The sequence below is a fragment of the Melospiza melodia genome, unplaced genomic scaffold (assembly GCF_035770615.1).
Source record: "Melospiza melodia melodia isolate bMelMel2 unplaced genomic scaffold, bMelMel2.pri scaffold_34, whole genome shotgun sequence".
NCBI lineage: Eukaryota > Metazoa > Chordata > Aves > Passeriformes > Passerellidae > Melospiza > Melospiza melodia.
The window spans coordinates 7,190,245-7,205,177 of NW_026948659.1; the positions used below are offsets into that span (position 1 = coordinate 7,190,245).

The 14,933-nt window shown below is 51.1% G+C and overlaps 1 protein-coding gene across 1 annotated transcript; it reads left to right on the plus strand.

The window, feature by feature from the left end:
- Positions 1-376: 376 nt before the first annotated feature.
- On the plus strand, positions 377-14,683 carry LOC134434259 (olfactory receptor 14J1-like; the record flags this gene model as incomplete). Its single annotated transcript, XM_063182939.1, has 2 exons — positions 377-979; positions 14,642-14,683. Coding segments are annotated over 2 exons (645 nt in total), but the record flags the coding sequence as incomplete, so codon positions are not given.
- Positions 14,684-14,933: the final 250 nt, after the last annotated feature.

A 14,933-nucleotide genomic window follows, 5' to 3' on the forward strand; every position in this document is an offset into this window, starting at 1 on the left:
CAAAAAAGAGTTGTGATTTTTCTGTGAACAATTTCCCCTCCATTGCCCTGTATTTCTTCCTGCTGTACGTTGAAATATGCAGACACAGCAAATGCCCAACAGCAGCTCCATCAGGCACTTCCTCCTGCTGGCATTGGCAGACACGCGGCAGCTGCAGCTCCTGCACTTCTGCCTCTTGCTGGGCATCTCCCTGGCTGCCCTCCTGGGCAACGGCCTCATCATCAGCGCCGTAGCCTGCGGCCACCACCTGCACACGCCCATGTTCTTCTTCCTGCTCAACCTGGCCCTCAGCGACCTGGGCTCCATCTGCACCACTGTCCCCAAAGCCATGCACAATTCCCTCTGGGACACCAGGGACATCTCCTACTCAGGATGTGCTGCTCAGCTATTTCTGTTTGTATTTTTCATTTCTGCAGAATTTTCCCTCCTGACCGTCATGTGCTACGACCGCTACGTGTCCATCTGCAAACCCCTGCACTACGGGACCCTCCTGGGCAGCAGAGCTTGTGCCCACATGGCAGCAGCTGCCTGGGCCAGTGCCTTTCTCACTGCTCTACTGCAAACAGCCAATACATTTTCCCTGCCCCTGTGCCATGGCAATGCCCTGGGCCAATTCTTCTGTGAGGTTCCCCAGATTCTCAAACTCTCCTGCTCCCACTCCACCTTCAGAAAAATTTGGATTTCATTGGTTGGTGCCTGTTTAGCTTTTGGCTGTTTTGTGTTCATTGTTTTCTCCTATGTGCAGATCTTCAGGGCTGTGCTGAGGATCCCCTCTGAGCAGGGACGGCACAAAGCCTTTTCCACCTGCCTCCCTCACCTGGCCGTGGTCTCCCTGTTCCTCAGCACTGCCACATTTGCCTACCTGAAGCCCCCCTCCTTCTCCTCCCCATCCCTGGATCTGGCCCTGTCAGTTCTGTACTCGGTGGTGCCTCCAGCCCTGAACCCCCTCATCTACAGCCTGAGGAACCAGGAGCTCAAGGCTGCGGTGTGGACACTGATGAATAGACGGTTACAGAAACGTTAAGCTTCTGACCAGTTTCTGCAAATCTCATGAAATAAAAGTCATCTTTGATACCACTGGGGTTTGTTTGTTGATATGTTCCTGTCTTTCGGTTTAGCGTTTTATTATTTACAACAAAGGAAGGTCAGTGTTTGTGCCATTTCTCATTTTGTTTCTCTCAACGTTCATGGTGGCCTCAGACTGTGTCAATGAGGTGCTGCACTCTAAGTGGCTTCAGACAGAATAAATGCTCTCCGAGCAGAGTTTTCACCAGAGTTCCCCCTTCTGTTCCCTTCTCTGGAGCTGCAGCAGCAATGTGTGTGTGCAGAGCTGGGGCAGATCAGGGCTGGCACAGCAGCTGTGCCCAGCAGCAGCAGCACTTGGTGTTGCCTGTGCTGCTGCCATGGCCCTGCCCCGCTGCCCTGGTGGCCCTGGGGTTGCTGCAGGGCCCGAGTGCTCTCAGGGCCGGGCACAGCCCTGGGGGTGGCAGTGCCGGGGCTGCAGCAGGGACAGGCCATGGGCACTGCTGGGGCAGCGCTGACGCCTCAGCCCAGGGCCTGGGGGCTCCAGGCTCCTTGCCCAGGCTCTCTCAAGAACACGCCCAGGCCAATGCTCAGCACAGAAAAGCCCCGTGAGCAGCCCCAGGCTGGCCGTGGGCAGGCTGGGGGCAAACAGCATGGCTGGGGCTCTGCAAGGGCCCTGGGGCAGACGGGAAGGAGCAGCAGAGCAGGGGCTGATCCATCCCCAGTGCGCTGCACAGACCAGGGCAGCGTCCCAGAGCGTCCTCATGGAGCTGCCAACAACATCCCCCCTCTGCAGCCCTGGCCTCTCCCCCAGCTCACACAGGTGCCCCATCCTTGCAGGCACAGGCACGGCAGCACTGGCTCAGCAGCCCCTGTTTGCATTGCACAGAGCAGGGGGAGCACCTCCATGCTGTTGGTGTGGAGACATGAACCTGAGGGAGCACAAATGCCATCAGCCCCTGGGCCAGCAAGGGCTGGAGGACACCAGGGAAACCACTCAGGTTTGTCGTGGCCTCTGCAGTCAGCCAGAAAGTTTGTTCCCATCAGCTGGGAGTTTCCTGTGCCACTGCAGACGCTGTTGCTCAGAGCCAGGGCTGCCTGGCAGCCACCCCCAAACTGCCCTGAGCATTTCCTTGGCTTCACCTGTGCTTTCTTTCCCCTTTCCTGATCTAGATTACTTCTTCTTCCACCCCTGTCCCCTCCCTTCAAACAGCCCATCCCTGTTTGCCCTGTCCACTCTGGCCCCACTCCCCATTGTAGTTCCTGACTTGGCACGATGGGAATGTCCCTTGGGCAGCAGGATCATCCTACAAGTGCTGCAGGAATTGTCTGCAGGCTCCTGCAGTGCCTGGCGCTGCTCCCTTGCCAGAGGCACCCCAGGCCAGGGGGGCACATCTGGGCTGCTGTGTCTGGCTCTGGGGCTCCCTGTTCTGGGCAGTGAGGAGGAGCTGCAGAGGCTCTGCAGGACTGACAGGATGGGCTTTAGGGCGGGCAGGAGAAGCTGAGGGACCTGGGCTGGTGGAGCTGCTGAAGAGGAGGCCCAGGGCTCCTCGTGCAACTGCTCCAAGGGTGGTTCCAGAGAGTCACAGAATCAGCAAGGTTGGAAAAGACCTTGGAGATCATCAAGTCTAACCTCTCCCCTGACACTGCCTTGTCTCCCTGAGCCTCCTCTTCTCCAGGATAAACCACCCCAGCTCCCTCAGCCACTCTAAATAGGACTTGTGTTCCGGACCCCTCCCCAGCCTTGTTGCCCTTCTCTGGACACGCTCCAGCCCCTCCAGGCCCTCCAGGCCTTCTGAAATTGGGGGCTCAGAACTGGACACAGCACTCGAGGTGTGGCCTCACCAGTGCCGAGTGCAGGGGAAGAATCACTGCCCTGCTCCTGCTGGCCACACCATTCCTGATCCAGGCCAGCAGCCATTGGCCTTCTTGCCCACCTGGGCACACTGCTGCCTCATGTCCAGCCTGCTATCCATCAGTGCCCCCAGGTCCCTTTCTGCCTGGCCGCTGTCCAGCCACTCTGTCCCCAGCCTGTAGCACTGCAGGGGGTGTTGTGGCCAAAGTGCAGGACCCGGCACTTGGACTTATTAAACTTCATCTTATTGGACTCTGCCCATCCATCCAACTGTTCCTGGTCTCTCTGCAGAGGCCTCCTACCTTCCAGCAGATGGACACACGCTCCCAGCTTAGTTTTGTCTGCAGATTTACTGCTGAAAGTCTCAACACTATCATCCATATTGTCAGTAACAATATTGAACAGAACTGGCTCCAGCAGAGACCCCTGAGGGACACCTCAGGTGACTGGCTGCCAGCTGGATGCAGCAGCATTCACCACCACTGTCTGGTGTAACATTCACCGCCACTCAACTGGCCCTCCAGACAGTTGTAGGTGTTTAGTTGATGCCCCTTGTTCTTTCAGAGAATATTAAAAAACTTAATAATTTCATGGTCAGTAGTGGTGTTCACAGAGGTCCCAGAAGAGGGAAGAGAAAAGGATCTGACTCCATGTTTCAGAAGACTAATTTATTATTTTATGATAGATATTATATTAAAGCTATACAAAAAGAAGAGAAGAAAGGATATCATCAGAAGGCTTGCAAGCAAAGGAGAAAGAATGGAATGATAACAAAATCCTGTGTCTGACCAGAGAGAGACACAGCTGGACTGTGATTGGCCATTAATTAGAAGCAATGACATGAAGCCAATCACAGATCCACCTGTTGCATTCCACAGCAGCAGATAATGATTGTTTATATTTTGTACCTGAGGCCTCAGCTTCTCAGGAGCTAAATCCTGGCAAAGGGATTTTTCAGAAAATATCATGGCTACAATGGTCGCTGTGCCCCAAACAGCCTCTGACCACCTCTGATCTGCCACCAGCCCTTCTCTGTTTGTGACCAGCAGGAGACAGAGCTTTCTTTGGCAGTGGGAATTGCAGGAAACCTCCCCCAAGTGCACCTTGGAAGGTTCAGGCTGGAGCTGAGGAGAAGGCAAAGTCCCTCGCAGGGCAGAATGTTGGTGCTGGAGGTGTGGCAGCGTGAGGCTGGGCCATGGCCGGGCTCTGTGTGCCAGGAGCCGGCAGCGCTGGGTGCAGGGAGCCCAGGGAGGGCATAGCAACGCTGGGTGAGAAATGCTGGGGCACAGCGAGATGGGCGAGTGCAGCCGGCCAGGGCAGAGGAGCAGCACGCCCAGGGGGCACAGCCTGCAGGACAGATGGCCAAGGGCTGGGCAGGGCTGGCAGGGCCACAGGCACCCAGGCCTTTGTGCCCTGGGCTCCGGCAGCGCCTCTGGAGGCCCCACAGGAGGAACTTTCCTGGCAGGGGCTGCACTTTGCTTCTCCCTCGGCCTCCCTGGGGAGGCTGGCAGGGGCTGCAGGTTGATGCCATTTGTCCTTGCTGCCCCTCACATCCCCCTGGCCTACCAAGAGCCCCGAGGCAGCCGTGAGGGACAGGCCCTGCTGGCCCAGGCTGGGCTCAGGTCTTGGCCTTTCTGCTTCCTGCAGCCAAGCCAGGCCTTGCTCAGCATTGCAGTTCCCTGCTCAGAGCCTTGGGCTCCCTGCAATCCTGCCCTCAAGGATCTGCTCTCACCAGGCCCTGGGCAGCCTTGGCACTCCCTGCCCTCCCTGGGGCCCAGCCATGCTCCAAGGCACTTGGAGTTTTGCTGCTGACTCCTTGAGCAGCTTCTTCATCTTTCTCTGTGTGCCTGAGGCTCCTGGAGCCAGCCCCAAATCCAGCGTGGGGCTGATTAAAATACAGAAAGGCCTCAGGAGCTCTTTGTCTCCCTTCCATTGTCTTTGAGTCTCCAGGGCTTGTGCAGCAATTGGAGTCAGTTTGGAGTTGTCTTCAGGAGGAAGATGTCAAAATGCACCTCATGATTTTTGGATCTTTAATCACATCAGTATTTTTTTCTTTTTTTGTTATGAGAAGAGGGGATAGAAGCATTCCCCAAGTGATCTGGATGGTGAATGTCTCCTTAGGAAGTCGTGGCATGGATAAGAATGAGCCCCTTGCAGGCTGAGCCTGTTTGGACAATCGGCTCCTCACCCCCAGCCTAACCATGTCTGACAACACCCAATTCGGACTAATATCCCGCAAAAAAAGCAAAATTTTAGCATTTTTCCTTATAAATAAAATTATTAATAACAAAATTATAATTGTAATTTTTTAATTCAGGATAGTCTTATAAAATATTTTTATTACCTAATTTGTATATTTATATTAAAACTGGATACATTTCTAGCAACCAAGAAAATTATTCATCATTGGTTTTAAGTAACACAATTCCTTCATGAATTAATTAATTAATTTCTATTGGCTATTTATTTCTTTCTCTTTATGTTAATTAGTTATATTAGTAGTCTTTTTGTCATCTTTTTTATCATCTTTTTCTCAGACAGAGTTGGGGGGGCGTGCACTTTGGGGACCCTGGAGACATTTCTGGGGCACATTTGGGGCAGGTTTGGGTCTGGGGAGGGAATTCAGAGGGAACTTGAAGGTCTGGGGCACACTTTGGGGAGCCGGGTGGGCACTTGGAGGGGCACGCAGGGATTCTGAGGGACAGTTCAGGGTCCAGGGCAGCACTTGGGGGTCCAGGGGGGCCCTTGGAGGTAAGGGAGGGGAATTTGGGCCGTTCGGGGTCCGGGCGGGCACTTGGAGGGACTCGAACGGGGCTCTCTGGAGCGCGGGGGGTGATGGGAGTTGTAGGCGCGGGTATCATACGGTTTAACGGGGCCGCGGAGCAACACGGGAGTTCTGGGCGCAGCTGCAATGGCTCTCGGTGGGGCGCCGGGCATGACGGGAGATAAAGTCCCGCTTGAAATGGCGCTGGTCGTGCGCCGCGGAGCATGACGGGAGCTGTAGTCCCAAAAGTGGTTGGAACGAAGTGTTTCGGAGTCCGGGACGGCTCTTGGGGGACACCTTTGCGTCCGAGCCCCGACTTGAGATCCTCTGGGGGAACGTAAACGGCACGGGAGCCCTTGGGAGGAGCTCGGAGAGCTCCAACCGGGCTCTTTAGGGCACGGGTCGCGGCCTGAGTTTTAGGCGCGGGACTGTGTTCTGAGGGGCTCTGGGGCCACGGGGGACGAGAGGAGATGAATTCCCAGAAGTGGCTGTACCGGGCATCTGTGGGGGTGGGAGCACTCAGGGTTTTGGGGGTGCTTATGGGAGTCCCGAATGGGCGCTGAGGGGACACTGAGGGATCCTGGAGTGTTTGTGGGACAGTTATGGGACAGACAGGGTCGGATCTCGGAATTCAGTGGAGTGCGGGGCATGAAGGGAGTTGTTCTCCCGGCTGCAATGGGGCTCAGTTTGGTCGCGGGGCATGACGGGAGTTGTAGGCAAAAAGAAAATTTGCTGCCCGTGTAAGCACGGCCCCCAGGCCCGTATTGCTGCCGCTGATTGGCTGCTGCTGGTGATTGGCTGGGGCTTTAGCAAATGGGATGCAGTGGAGGTGGGAACAGCCCATGCACCCTCCTCCAGTCCCTCCCAGTAAAGCCCAGTTCATCCCCAGTACCGCCGAGTGTAACATCAGTGAAGCCCAAATCTTCCCCAGTAGAACCCAGTACAATCCAGTAACCCTCCAATCCCTCCCAGTAATGCCCAGTCTGTCCCAATACACCCGAGTTCATTCCCAGTCGTTCACAGTTCCTCCCAGTGTCATCCACAGGTACCCCAGTGTCCCCAGTCTTCTCTGCAATTGCCCCAGTGTCCCCAGTTTCTCCCAGTATCCCCCAGTGTCGCTCCCAGTATGTCCCAGTGTCTCCCACAGCCTTCCCAGTCTTCCCCAGTATGTCCCAGTCCTCCCCAGTGCTTCCAAGGACAGTTTAATTTCTCTCGGTGGCCGTGGCAGCCAAACCCAGCAGTGGGGTCAGTGCAGTGCCCATGGCCACAGCCCCTTGCAGTGGCCCAGGGCAGCTTGGGCTGATGATCCACCCTCACAGCTGGCCCAGGGCAGCTCTGCAGTGGCTTTGGTGGCACCTGCGGCTGGCACACACCTGAGCAGTGTGTCTGTTTGCAGTGGGGAAATTCAGGAGTTTCAGATTGCTTCAAAAAATCCCCAAAAAGTGAAAACCCCTCTTAGGCTGAGTGCAGCCAGCTCTGCAAGCACAGCAGGGCCCAGGGGAGTGAGGACAGACAGGATGGGGCTGGGCAATGTGGAGCAAGGTTGTCCACACTGGGTCAGAATTCTAGGCACAGCTTCTGTGAGCAGGCCGGAGCTGCTGAGGAGAGACCCTGGGTCAATATCAATCACAGAATGCTGCTATCACCTCTCATGTAAAGAGAAATAAAATAAAATACATCCTTTAAAATAGAAATGTGTATTTTTTACAAGTTCTTTGAAATCTTTCTCCATAAGTGGACAAGGAAAACTTTAATGACCCTCTCAGGGCTTCTGTGTTGTTTACATCAGACTCAGTCCCTGAGAGTGTCTTCAATAAACTTCACAAGAACTCAAAATTAAATTGAAACTCTGAATTTTCTTGAAGTTTTAATGGGTTTCACTGAGGAACACGACTGAGAAAGTGTCCCCTGGTTCCAGTTAGAGCAGAACACTTGAGGCAGTGATGACAGCTGGGGACAAACAAGGCCAAGCTGTCTCTGGTGCTGAGCAAAGCTGGGTGTGTTTGAGGAATGCCAAGGGCCAAGGCCTGAGCCCCAGCCCCTGGCCAGGCAGATGCTGTCCCTCCCTCCTTGCTCAGGGCTCTTGCCGGGATGGGCACTGGCATGTGGGGATGTGCAATGGCAAGGGCAGGAGCATGGGGCGGCCCCTGCCAGGCTGCTGAGCAGGGACAAGGAGGCAATGAGGCCCCAGGCCTGCAAGGGTCACTTGTCTCCTGCTCCTGCCTCAGGCCCAGGCCCAGCAGCCATGGCCAAAGTGCTACCCAAGTTGGCTCTGGCAGGGCTGTCTTGCAGCTGCTGCCCATCCCTGTGCCCTGTGCAGCCCAGGCTGTCCCACAGTATCCCTGCCCTGCGCCTCTGTCCCTGCTGCTCTGGGAAAAGGTCCCCCTGTACCTTTTGGACACATACCTTGGCATATTGGAATGTTGTCCATATGGACGGCTACAGAGCACCAAAAACATAAATTCTCATCTCTTTTTTTCTGAAAATATAGGATCATAAGTCCCTATACTATCCTTTGGTGGTTTTTATTATAATAAAACTTACCTTTCTGAATAGAAGAGTGTCCTTTGTGTGTAATATCTAATACAAAGGTAAAAGTAATTAGGAACCATTTCAGGCATTGGCATTCATGACCATAGCACTCCAGGAAGGGGCCAATTTAGAATCCATGTGTTTTTCAATACAACTATTGTTCTGGAAGCTTGAAACATCACTGAAGAGGACAACTGCGAAGTGACTTTGTCCTGCAGCCTTATGGTTCTCTATTTTTAAGAAAATCATGTGTGAAATTGTAACTAACCTGATGTCATTTGTATTTTTAGAGGAAAAAAGGGATGATTAAGGGTAACTAAGGCCTATCCATAAGACATTCTCTAGATCTTTAGATTACTGAGCCCCAAAGGATAAGTTATCATGGTATACCATGATAAAGGGTACCTTTATCAACACCATATGCACCACCCTCTAGCTGGCCTTTGGACACTCAACTTTTCAACTGCCTCATACAGACATGTTCATACACACAGACAAGTGTGCAAAAAGCTTTCTCATCTGACTCCACCAGATCCCACTGGCTCTGCAGCGCAGTCAGAAAATACACGTTGAGTCTAATGAGGAAACAGGGTACTGTGGAACAGTGCAGGCACCAGGTGCAAGGCAGGGTTTTACAAGCACACTGATCAGCATTTGTCAGCATCTGTCAGCATGACTGACCCCACTTATTGTACTATTCCTCTATTTTCCTATGTCTATTTCTCTCCAAACCACCTTGATTCCTCCCTTTTCCTTCTTTTGTTCTTCCCCTAACATTCCATATTAAGTCTAGTGAAATTCAAAAATGCTGCTTCCTTGCACCCCAATATTAACCCTGTAACACTAGGCAGTAATACCAGCCATTCTGCAAAGCCATCTGGAGAGCCACTCTGCTGACTCATGGTGATAAGTTTTCTTGCCAGATCATGAGGCTGAGGCTCTCCTGGAACGGCTGAGAATGTTTTTATTTATTTATTTATAAATGTATATTTTAATTAATGTATTTTATTTATTTATTTAACATCTTTTACTATGGTCCACATGTTCTATATGGTATACCATGTTTCCTGCTACAGAAGACTCCAGTATCACTGCTCTTACTTTCAAAATGAAGATAATACTGAATATAATTCTGTCCTTCAGTGGAACCCAACTACTGACAGACTCTTATGTGAATCTCTCCTGGTCACCTTGTTACGATGATTGACAGGGATGTTGGCCAAATATCGCCCAAGGCTGCAGCCATCATTTGTCAATGTGGAACAGGTCTTGGACCACATAAGCCATGTTGTAAAACTCATCCCCTGGCTGCCCCACCTGGCTGACCCCTTCCTTTGCTGACAGCTCTGCCTCCTGCCTGCCTCTGACTGCACACACAAAGCCTGGTGATGACCCAGGCTCCTTCTGGTGTTGGACCAGAGCTCTGCCCTGGAGGGAAATTTCTTTCTCCTGCTGTCCAGTCTGGACCTGCCCCAGCTGCCATTTTTATTAATTTTTTCTTTTTTCTGCCTTTTTCTTTTATGTCAAAAGGATCTACTATCACTTAAACCACCCTTCAATCCCTCCCAGGGCTCTCCTCTGCTCTCCTCAGTCCCCACCCCACTGAGCACAGAGCTCCTCTGTCCCTGTACAGTGCTCATGTGCCTGAGGCCATGGGTGCCTGGACAAGCAGGATGGTTCTTTTCTACAGGAAGGAAATCACAGAGCCCCAGGGGTTTGAAGGCAGATCAGAGGCAGTCACCAGACGCCAAGGCCAGCCAGACCTGTCTGTCCTTGCGGCTTTTGTCTGAAAGCAACTTTTGGATATTTGTGGAGTTTTTAAAGTGGAATTCCATTTCAGCCATGGGTACCTGGACCAGAATGACAGTTCTTCTCCACAGGAAGGAAAGGGCAGAGCCCCAGTGTTTTAAAGGCTGATTAGAGGCAGCTCCAAGGAGGCCAAGGCCAGCCAGACCAGTTTGTCTTGGCATCTTTTGTCTGGGAGGAATCCTTTTATAAATGAAATTTTGGATGCCAAATCCCAGTTTTGTCCATGGGCATCTGGACAAGGACAGTTCTTTTGCATAGGAAGGAAAGTACAGAGCCCAGGTGTTTCACAGGCAGATGAGAGCTGGCCCTCAGGAAGCCAAGGGAACTTGGACAGTCCTGGGAGCTATCCTTGGATATAAGGAATTTTGGAGGCAGATTCCCAATTTTGGCTATGGACACTTGCACTTGAAAGATGATTTTTCCATGGAAAGTAAAGCACACCCCCACAGTATTTGAAGGCAGATGAGAGGTGGCCCCCAAGATGTCAAGGCCACCCAGAGCTGTCTGTTCTGGCAGATTTCATACAGGAATCATCCTTTGATATAAGTGAATTTGGACGTAGAATCCCAATTTCAGCCATGAACCCCTAAAGGAGGAGAGTTCTTTCCCACAGGAAGGAAAGCACAGAACTCCAGGGCTTCACGGGCAGTGGAGAAGCAACCCTCAATATGCCAAAGTAAGCTGGACCAGTCAAGCCAAGTGAAACAGAACTTTTCCATGTTCTTGGATCCTTGGGGCCTTGCAGCATTGCAACTGCGCCTTAGTTCCATGAGGCCTTGTAGTATCACAACAGATCTTTTTTTTTTCACAAGGCCCAGCAATACCACAATGGTCTTCTTGGCTCTGCAGTGGCACAATGGCCCCTTGCTTCCATGAGGCCTTGCAGTGTCTGACAATGGCGCTTTGGTTCTATTGGGGCTCCCGGACAGGAGCAGCAGCAGCGCCGGCCCCTTCCCACCTGCTCCTGCCTCGGCTCCCAAGGGCTTTTTCCAGCTCAATTCTGGACTAGAGCAGCAATCACCCACACACAGCCCTGACTCCTCAGGGCCTGCCTGTGCTGCCCTGAGCCAGCCCTCAGAGAAAGAAAGGATCGGGTTCCAGCGCTGCTTTCATCGCTGTTTTATTCACCCTGAGGTGACAGCAGGAGGCTGCTGCTGCCTTTGCCTTGGGAATTGGAGATCATGGCTACTCTTGGCCCTCTTCTGCTTGCCACTTGAAATTTATCTGCAACTGCCTTTTTTGATCAGTGCTACCCATAGTGCTTTTGTGATGGTGAATGTGGGAATCCTTAAAATCAGAGGGTTTTGGGAAAGCTGCAAAATGCAGGCCTCAAAGACAGCAGAACTACGATTAGAGCTAAGCAGTAGCCATGAGATTTGTCAGCAGAAAAGTTCAATAAGAAGTAGAAAGTAAGGACAAATAGAAAAATGGTTGGTGTATTAACGCTTGTCTAGAACAAATCCCTAAGCCGCAGAGATATTGGGAAGTTCTAAGCTTAATAATGGAGCTCTGTTCATTGTGTATAAAGGTATTCTATTCAAAACAAGCAAGCATTGTTTTAACCAAAGGTACCTGTGCTTATAGTGGTTGGATAGAACTACCATCAATATGCTTTTGCTTTGTGTGATTAGTAAAAAACTTTTAAAGTAAGTTGTAACATTGAGTTGTCTGCTGCTGAGGACACAAGCTGCTGGCATCTTCCCATTCTCATAACCATGTAATGAGACTGATGCTAGAAAATAAACAGCTCGACACACGTTCCTCAGCAGTCCCGTCCTGTTGGTAATTTGTACATAGCCCCCAGCTGGCAATAGGTGAACTCAGGCTTTTGGTCACAGGCATCATGATCAGCAGATCTTGAAATGCTCTCAAGTCCCTGAGCACTAAGTCAAGGAGAATTAAAGCAGCCATACCGGCCACATTTGCAGTGCTCAAACATAGCCCTGTTGCTGCTTCTGCTGAAATAGAATCAACTGACAGAGGCCATCACAGAAATTGCCTCTGGAATATCAAATCAAATGAAAACATCCACCAGGAGGAAGAGAAACCAGAGTGTCTTGACTTACTTAATTCTCTGTTCTCCCAAGCAGCAGCAGCAGCAAATGGAGATGCGCAGAGGTATTTCCAGCTGCTGCTGATACCAGCTGGAGCCCAGCCTGCTGCCCAGGCCCAGCGGGAAGCTGAGCCCAGCCTGGGGAGCTCCCGCAATGTCTGGAACTCAGCGCACGCAGGGCCAGGCCCAGAGCGCCAGGCAGGACCGCCCATTGCGGGGCAGCGGCGCAGACGGAATGTCCTGCGGCCCAAACCTCCTGCTCCTGCCACACAGCACCAGCGCTCTCCCCCTCCTCCTCCTCTCCCAGCACGGCACAAATTCCAGCTCGGAGGAGGTTGCCCCAGAGAGGGCTCAGGCTCCTGCTTCAGCCTCAGTGTTCCTGCAGAGGAACAGGGCATCTTTCAGGCACTTCCAAGCTCAGGGTTGCCATTTCATTGGGAATCTGGGATGAAAATGGCCTTGCTAGTAAGGACAAAAGCGGAGGGAATGGACTGGAAATTAATAGGAAAAATGATCCTTTGTACAGGCAAAGCTCACTAAGTCATTCCCTGCATTTCTCCTTTTCAGATTCTTTCAGTCATCTCCTGAGAAATCCAGCTTGTTTTGGTGCCCTTCATGAACTGACAGTAACTCTTGATTTATATCAATGCATGAGATGTAGCAGCATCTGAACTGAACAATGAAACAAATTCCCTCTGTCAGCCCATTTTCATCTTCTATATTGCTTTCAAGATGTCCATGTGGTTGATGGAATGATTATCACACAGCTCTCCATTTCTGGCTGCAGGCTCTGGAGATTCTTTCTCTGCATTCAGTCAGGCTTGCATTCCCTAACAATTCCTGGTAGCCCATCATGTTTTCTTAGTGTAGAACAGTAACAATGAAAACCTCACCAATGGCACAAGTGCCCAGACCACAAGGAAAAGAACAGGCTGTAAATTTCTTCAAATATTTGTCCTGCTTTGCTGCAAGAGTTGTGCTGCAGGCACGGTGTGGAAAGCCAAGAGAAGCTGCAGCTGGTGGCACATCTTGTGACAGAAGCTGCACCTTGTTCTCCAGGAAAGGTTCTTGGAAAGAGCAAACAGGACTGTGGAGAAGATTCTGGAAGAATTGAACCAGTTTTTAGGAAATGAAATGAAAACAGGAAAAACCATACCAAGATGTATTACTCTATTTATTTTTATGCTCCCCTTTGCACTACTTCTCTGTCCCATTAATTCCAAAAGGATCTCACTTCTAAGGATCTCACTTCTAAGGATCTCACTTCTACATGACTTGGCATGTTTTAGACACTGTAAAATACCATGAGCTATACAGTTTGCCTTCCCCAGCTTTTTCTTTTCTTTTGGAAAGCAATGCTGGAGAGGTAAATGCAGTTGTAATATATGGTAGGGATAATTCATGCTCCAAATGTATGTGTCTGACCACCCCGGCCGGGAGCATCTGTCTATTTAGGTTCAACAAGTTCCCTGACACAAGTTAAGATAACGACTGATGCTTTAACGTAGGAATAGAAGCTTCCAGGGCGATGATAACTGGTATCCCGAGTCATCGGGAGCCACCCAAGAGCGATTATTGCCTTGCCAATTGCATCTATCAAGATAGTCAGGGGCGCCAAACTGATACATCTGAATACACGGCTTGCGGGAGCCGATTGACACCAGTGGCACACCTGGACCCAGCTTTTGTCCACCTCTGCACATGGAAAGAAACAGCAATGCATGTGAAGAGATACAAAGAAAATTTGGTCATCTTTGCCTCGGGCAGAATAAACTGTATAAAACCTCACTGCAGGAAGCAGCATGCATGAATGGGGGAGACTCTGACACTCGAGAGGTCAGATCCAGGTTCACCCAGCGCCGAACACAGGCTCAACGCTGTCTCTTTGGCTGTGGTGGTTTTGAAGACCGAAATTTGGTCACGCAGACAAATTAAGAAATCTTTACTAAATTTTTGATAAATTTTGGGTCACGATTTGATCATTTATAACAATCTGGTGAAACCCGAAGTGATTTGAATTTGGGGTTCGGGACCCCTTCCTGCCCTGAAGGCATCTTGGTGATTTCAGCAGTCTGAGTGGGATTGGAGTCCACAAGACCAATTAAAAATCACCGAACCAAAACTGGAGCCACAGCTAAAGAGGGATAAAATGGGCCCCGCTCTCAGGAACTCGGCAAGATCCAGGGGATCTCCAAGACCGAGGTGCTTTTTTTCCCCTCGGAAATCAACGTGCATGAAGAATCCACGTGGGAAAAGGAACCGTGAGTATCGCGTGGTTGAGTGGGGTGTGACTGAGTTATTGTGAGATGTGACTCTGTCACAAAGCAAGTGTGGACCCCACAGTCGCAGTTCCACCATACCGTGAGGCACATGGTCGTCAAGGGGGAAGCAGACGCTTTTCCTTAACACACGTGGGACCTGGGACTCGTAGAAAGTTCGAGGGGGGAAATTGGTCATGGTTCGGTCAGAAAGGGGAAACGACAGTCCTGGAAAATTTCAGGAGTCCTTCTGATCCAGAGAAAACAGGAAAGAAAACTGGAGATCAGTCAAAAAGTCAGTGGAACGGTTCTCCGTTTGACTGAGTAAGACTGGTGACATTTTGCAGACTCAGGAGATCAACATCAGACAGAGTCAGGACTTGCCATGAGCATCCCAGCTGGAGGAGACAAGGTGAGAAAATTCGCAGGAGGGATTTTTGGAAAAATGAGGTTGGGAAAAAGCAGGTTCTGGAGAAAACCCAAGGAAAAATCTCCCCAGGGTCCCGGGAAAGTTCTGCCAGAAATCCCAAGAGATAGTCCGTTGGGGTGGATGCTAGAACACTGGTATGAGAGCCCAAGGAGAGCTGGCAGGTCCAAGGAGAAAATGATACATTTTTGTATGGAAAAATGGGGAGGGAA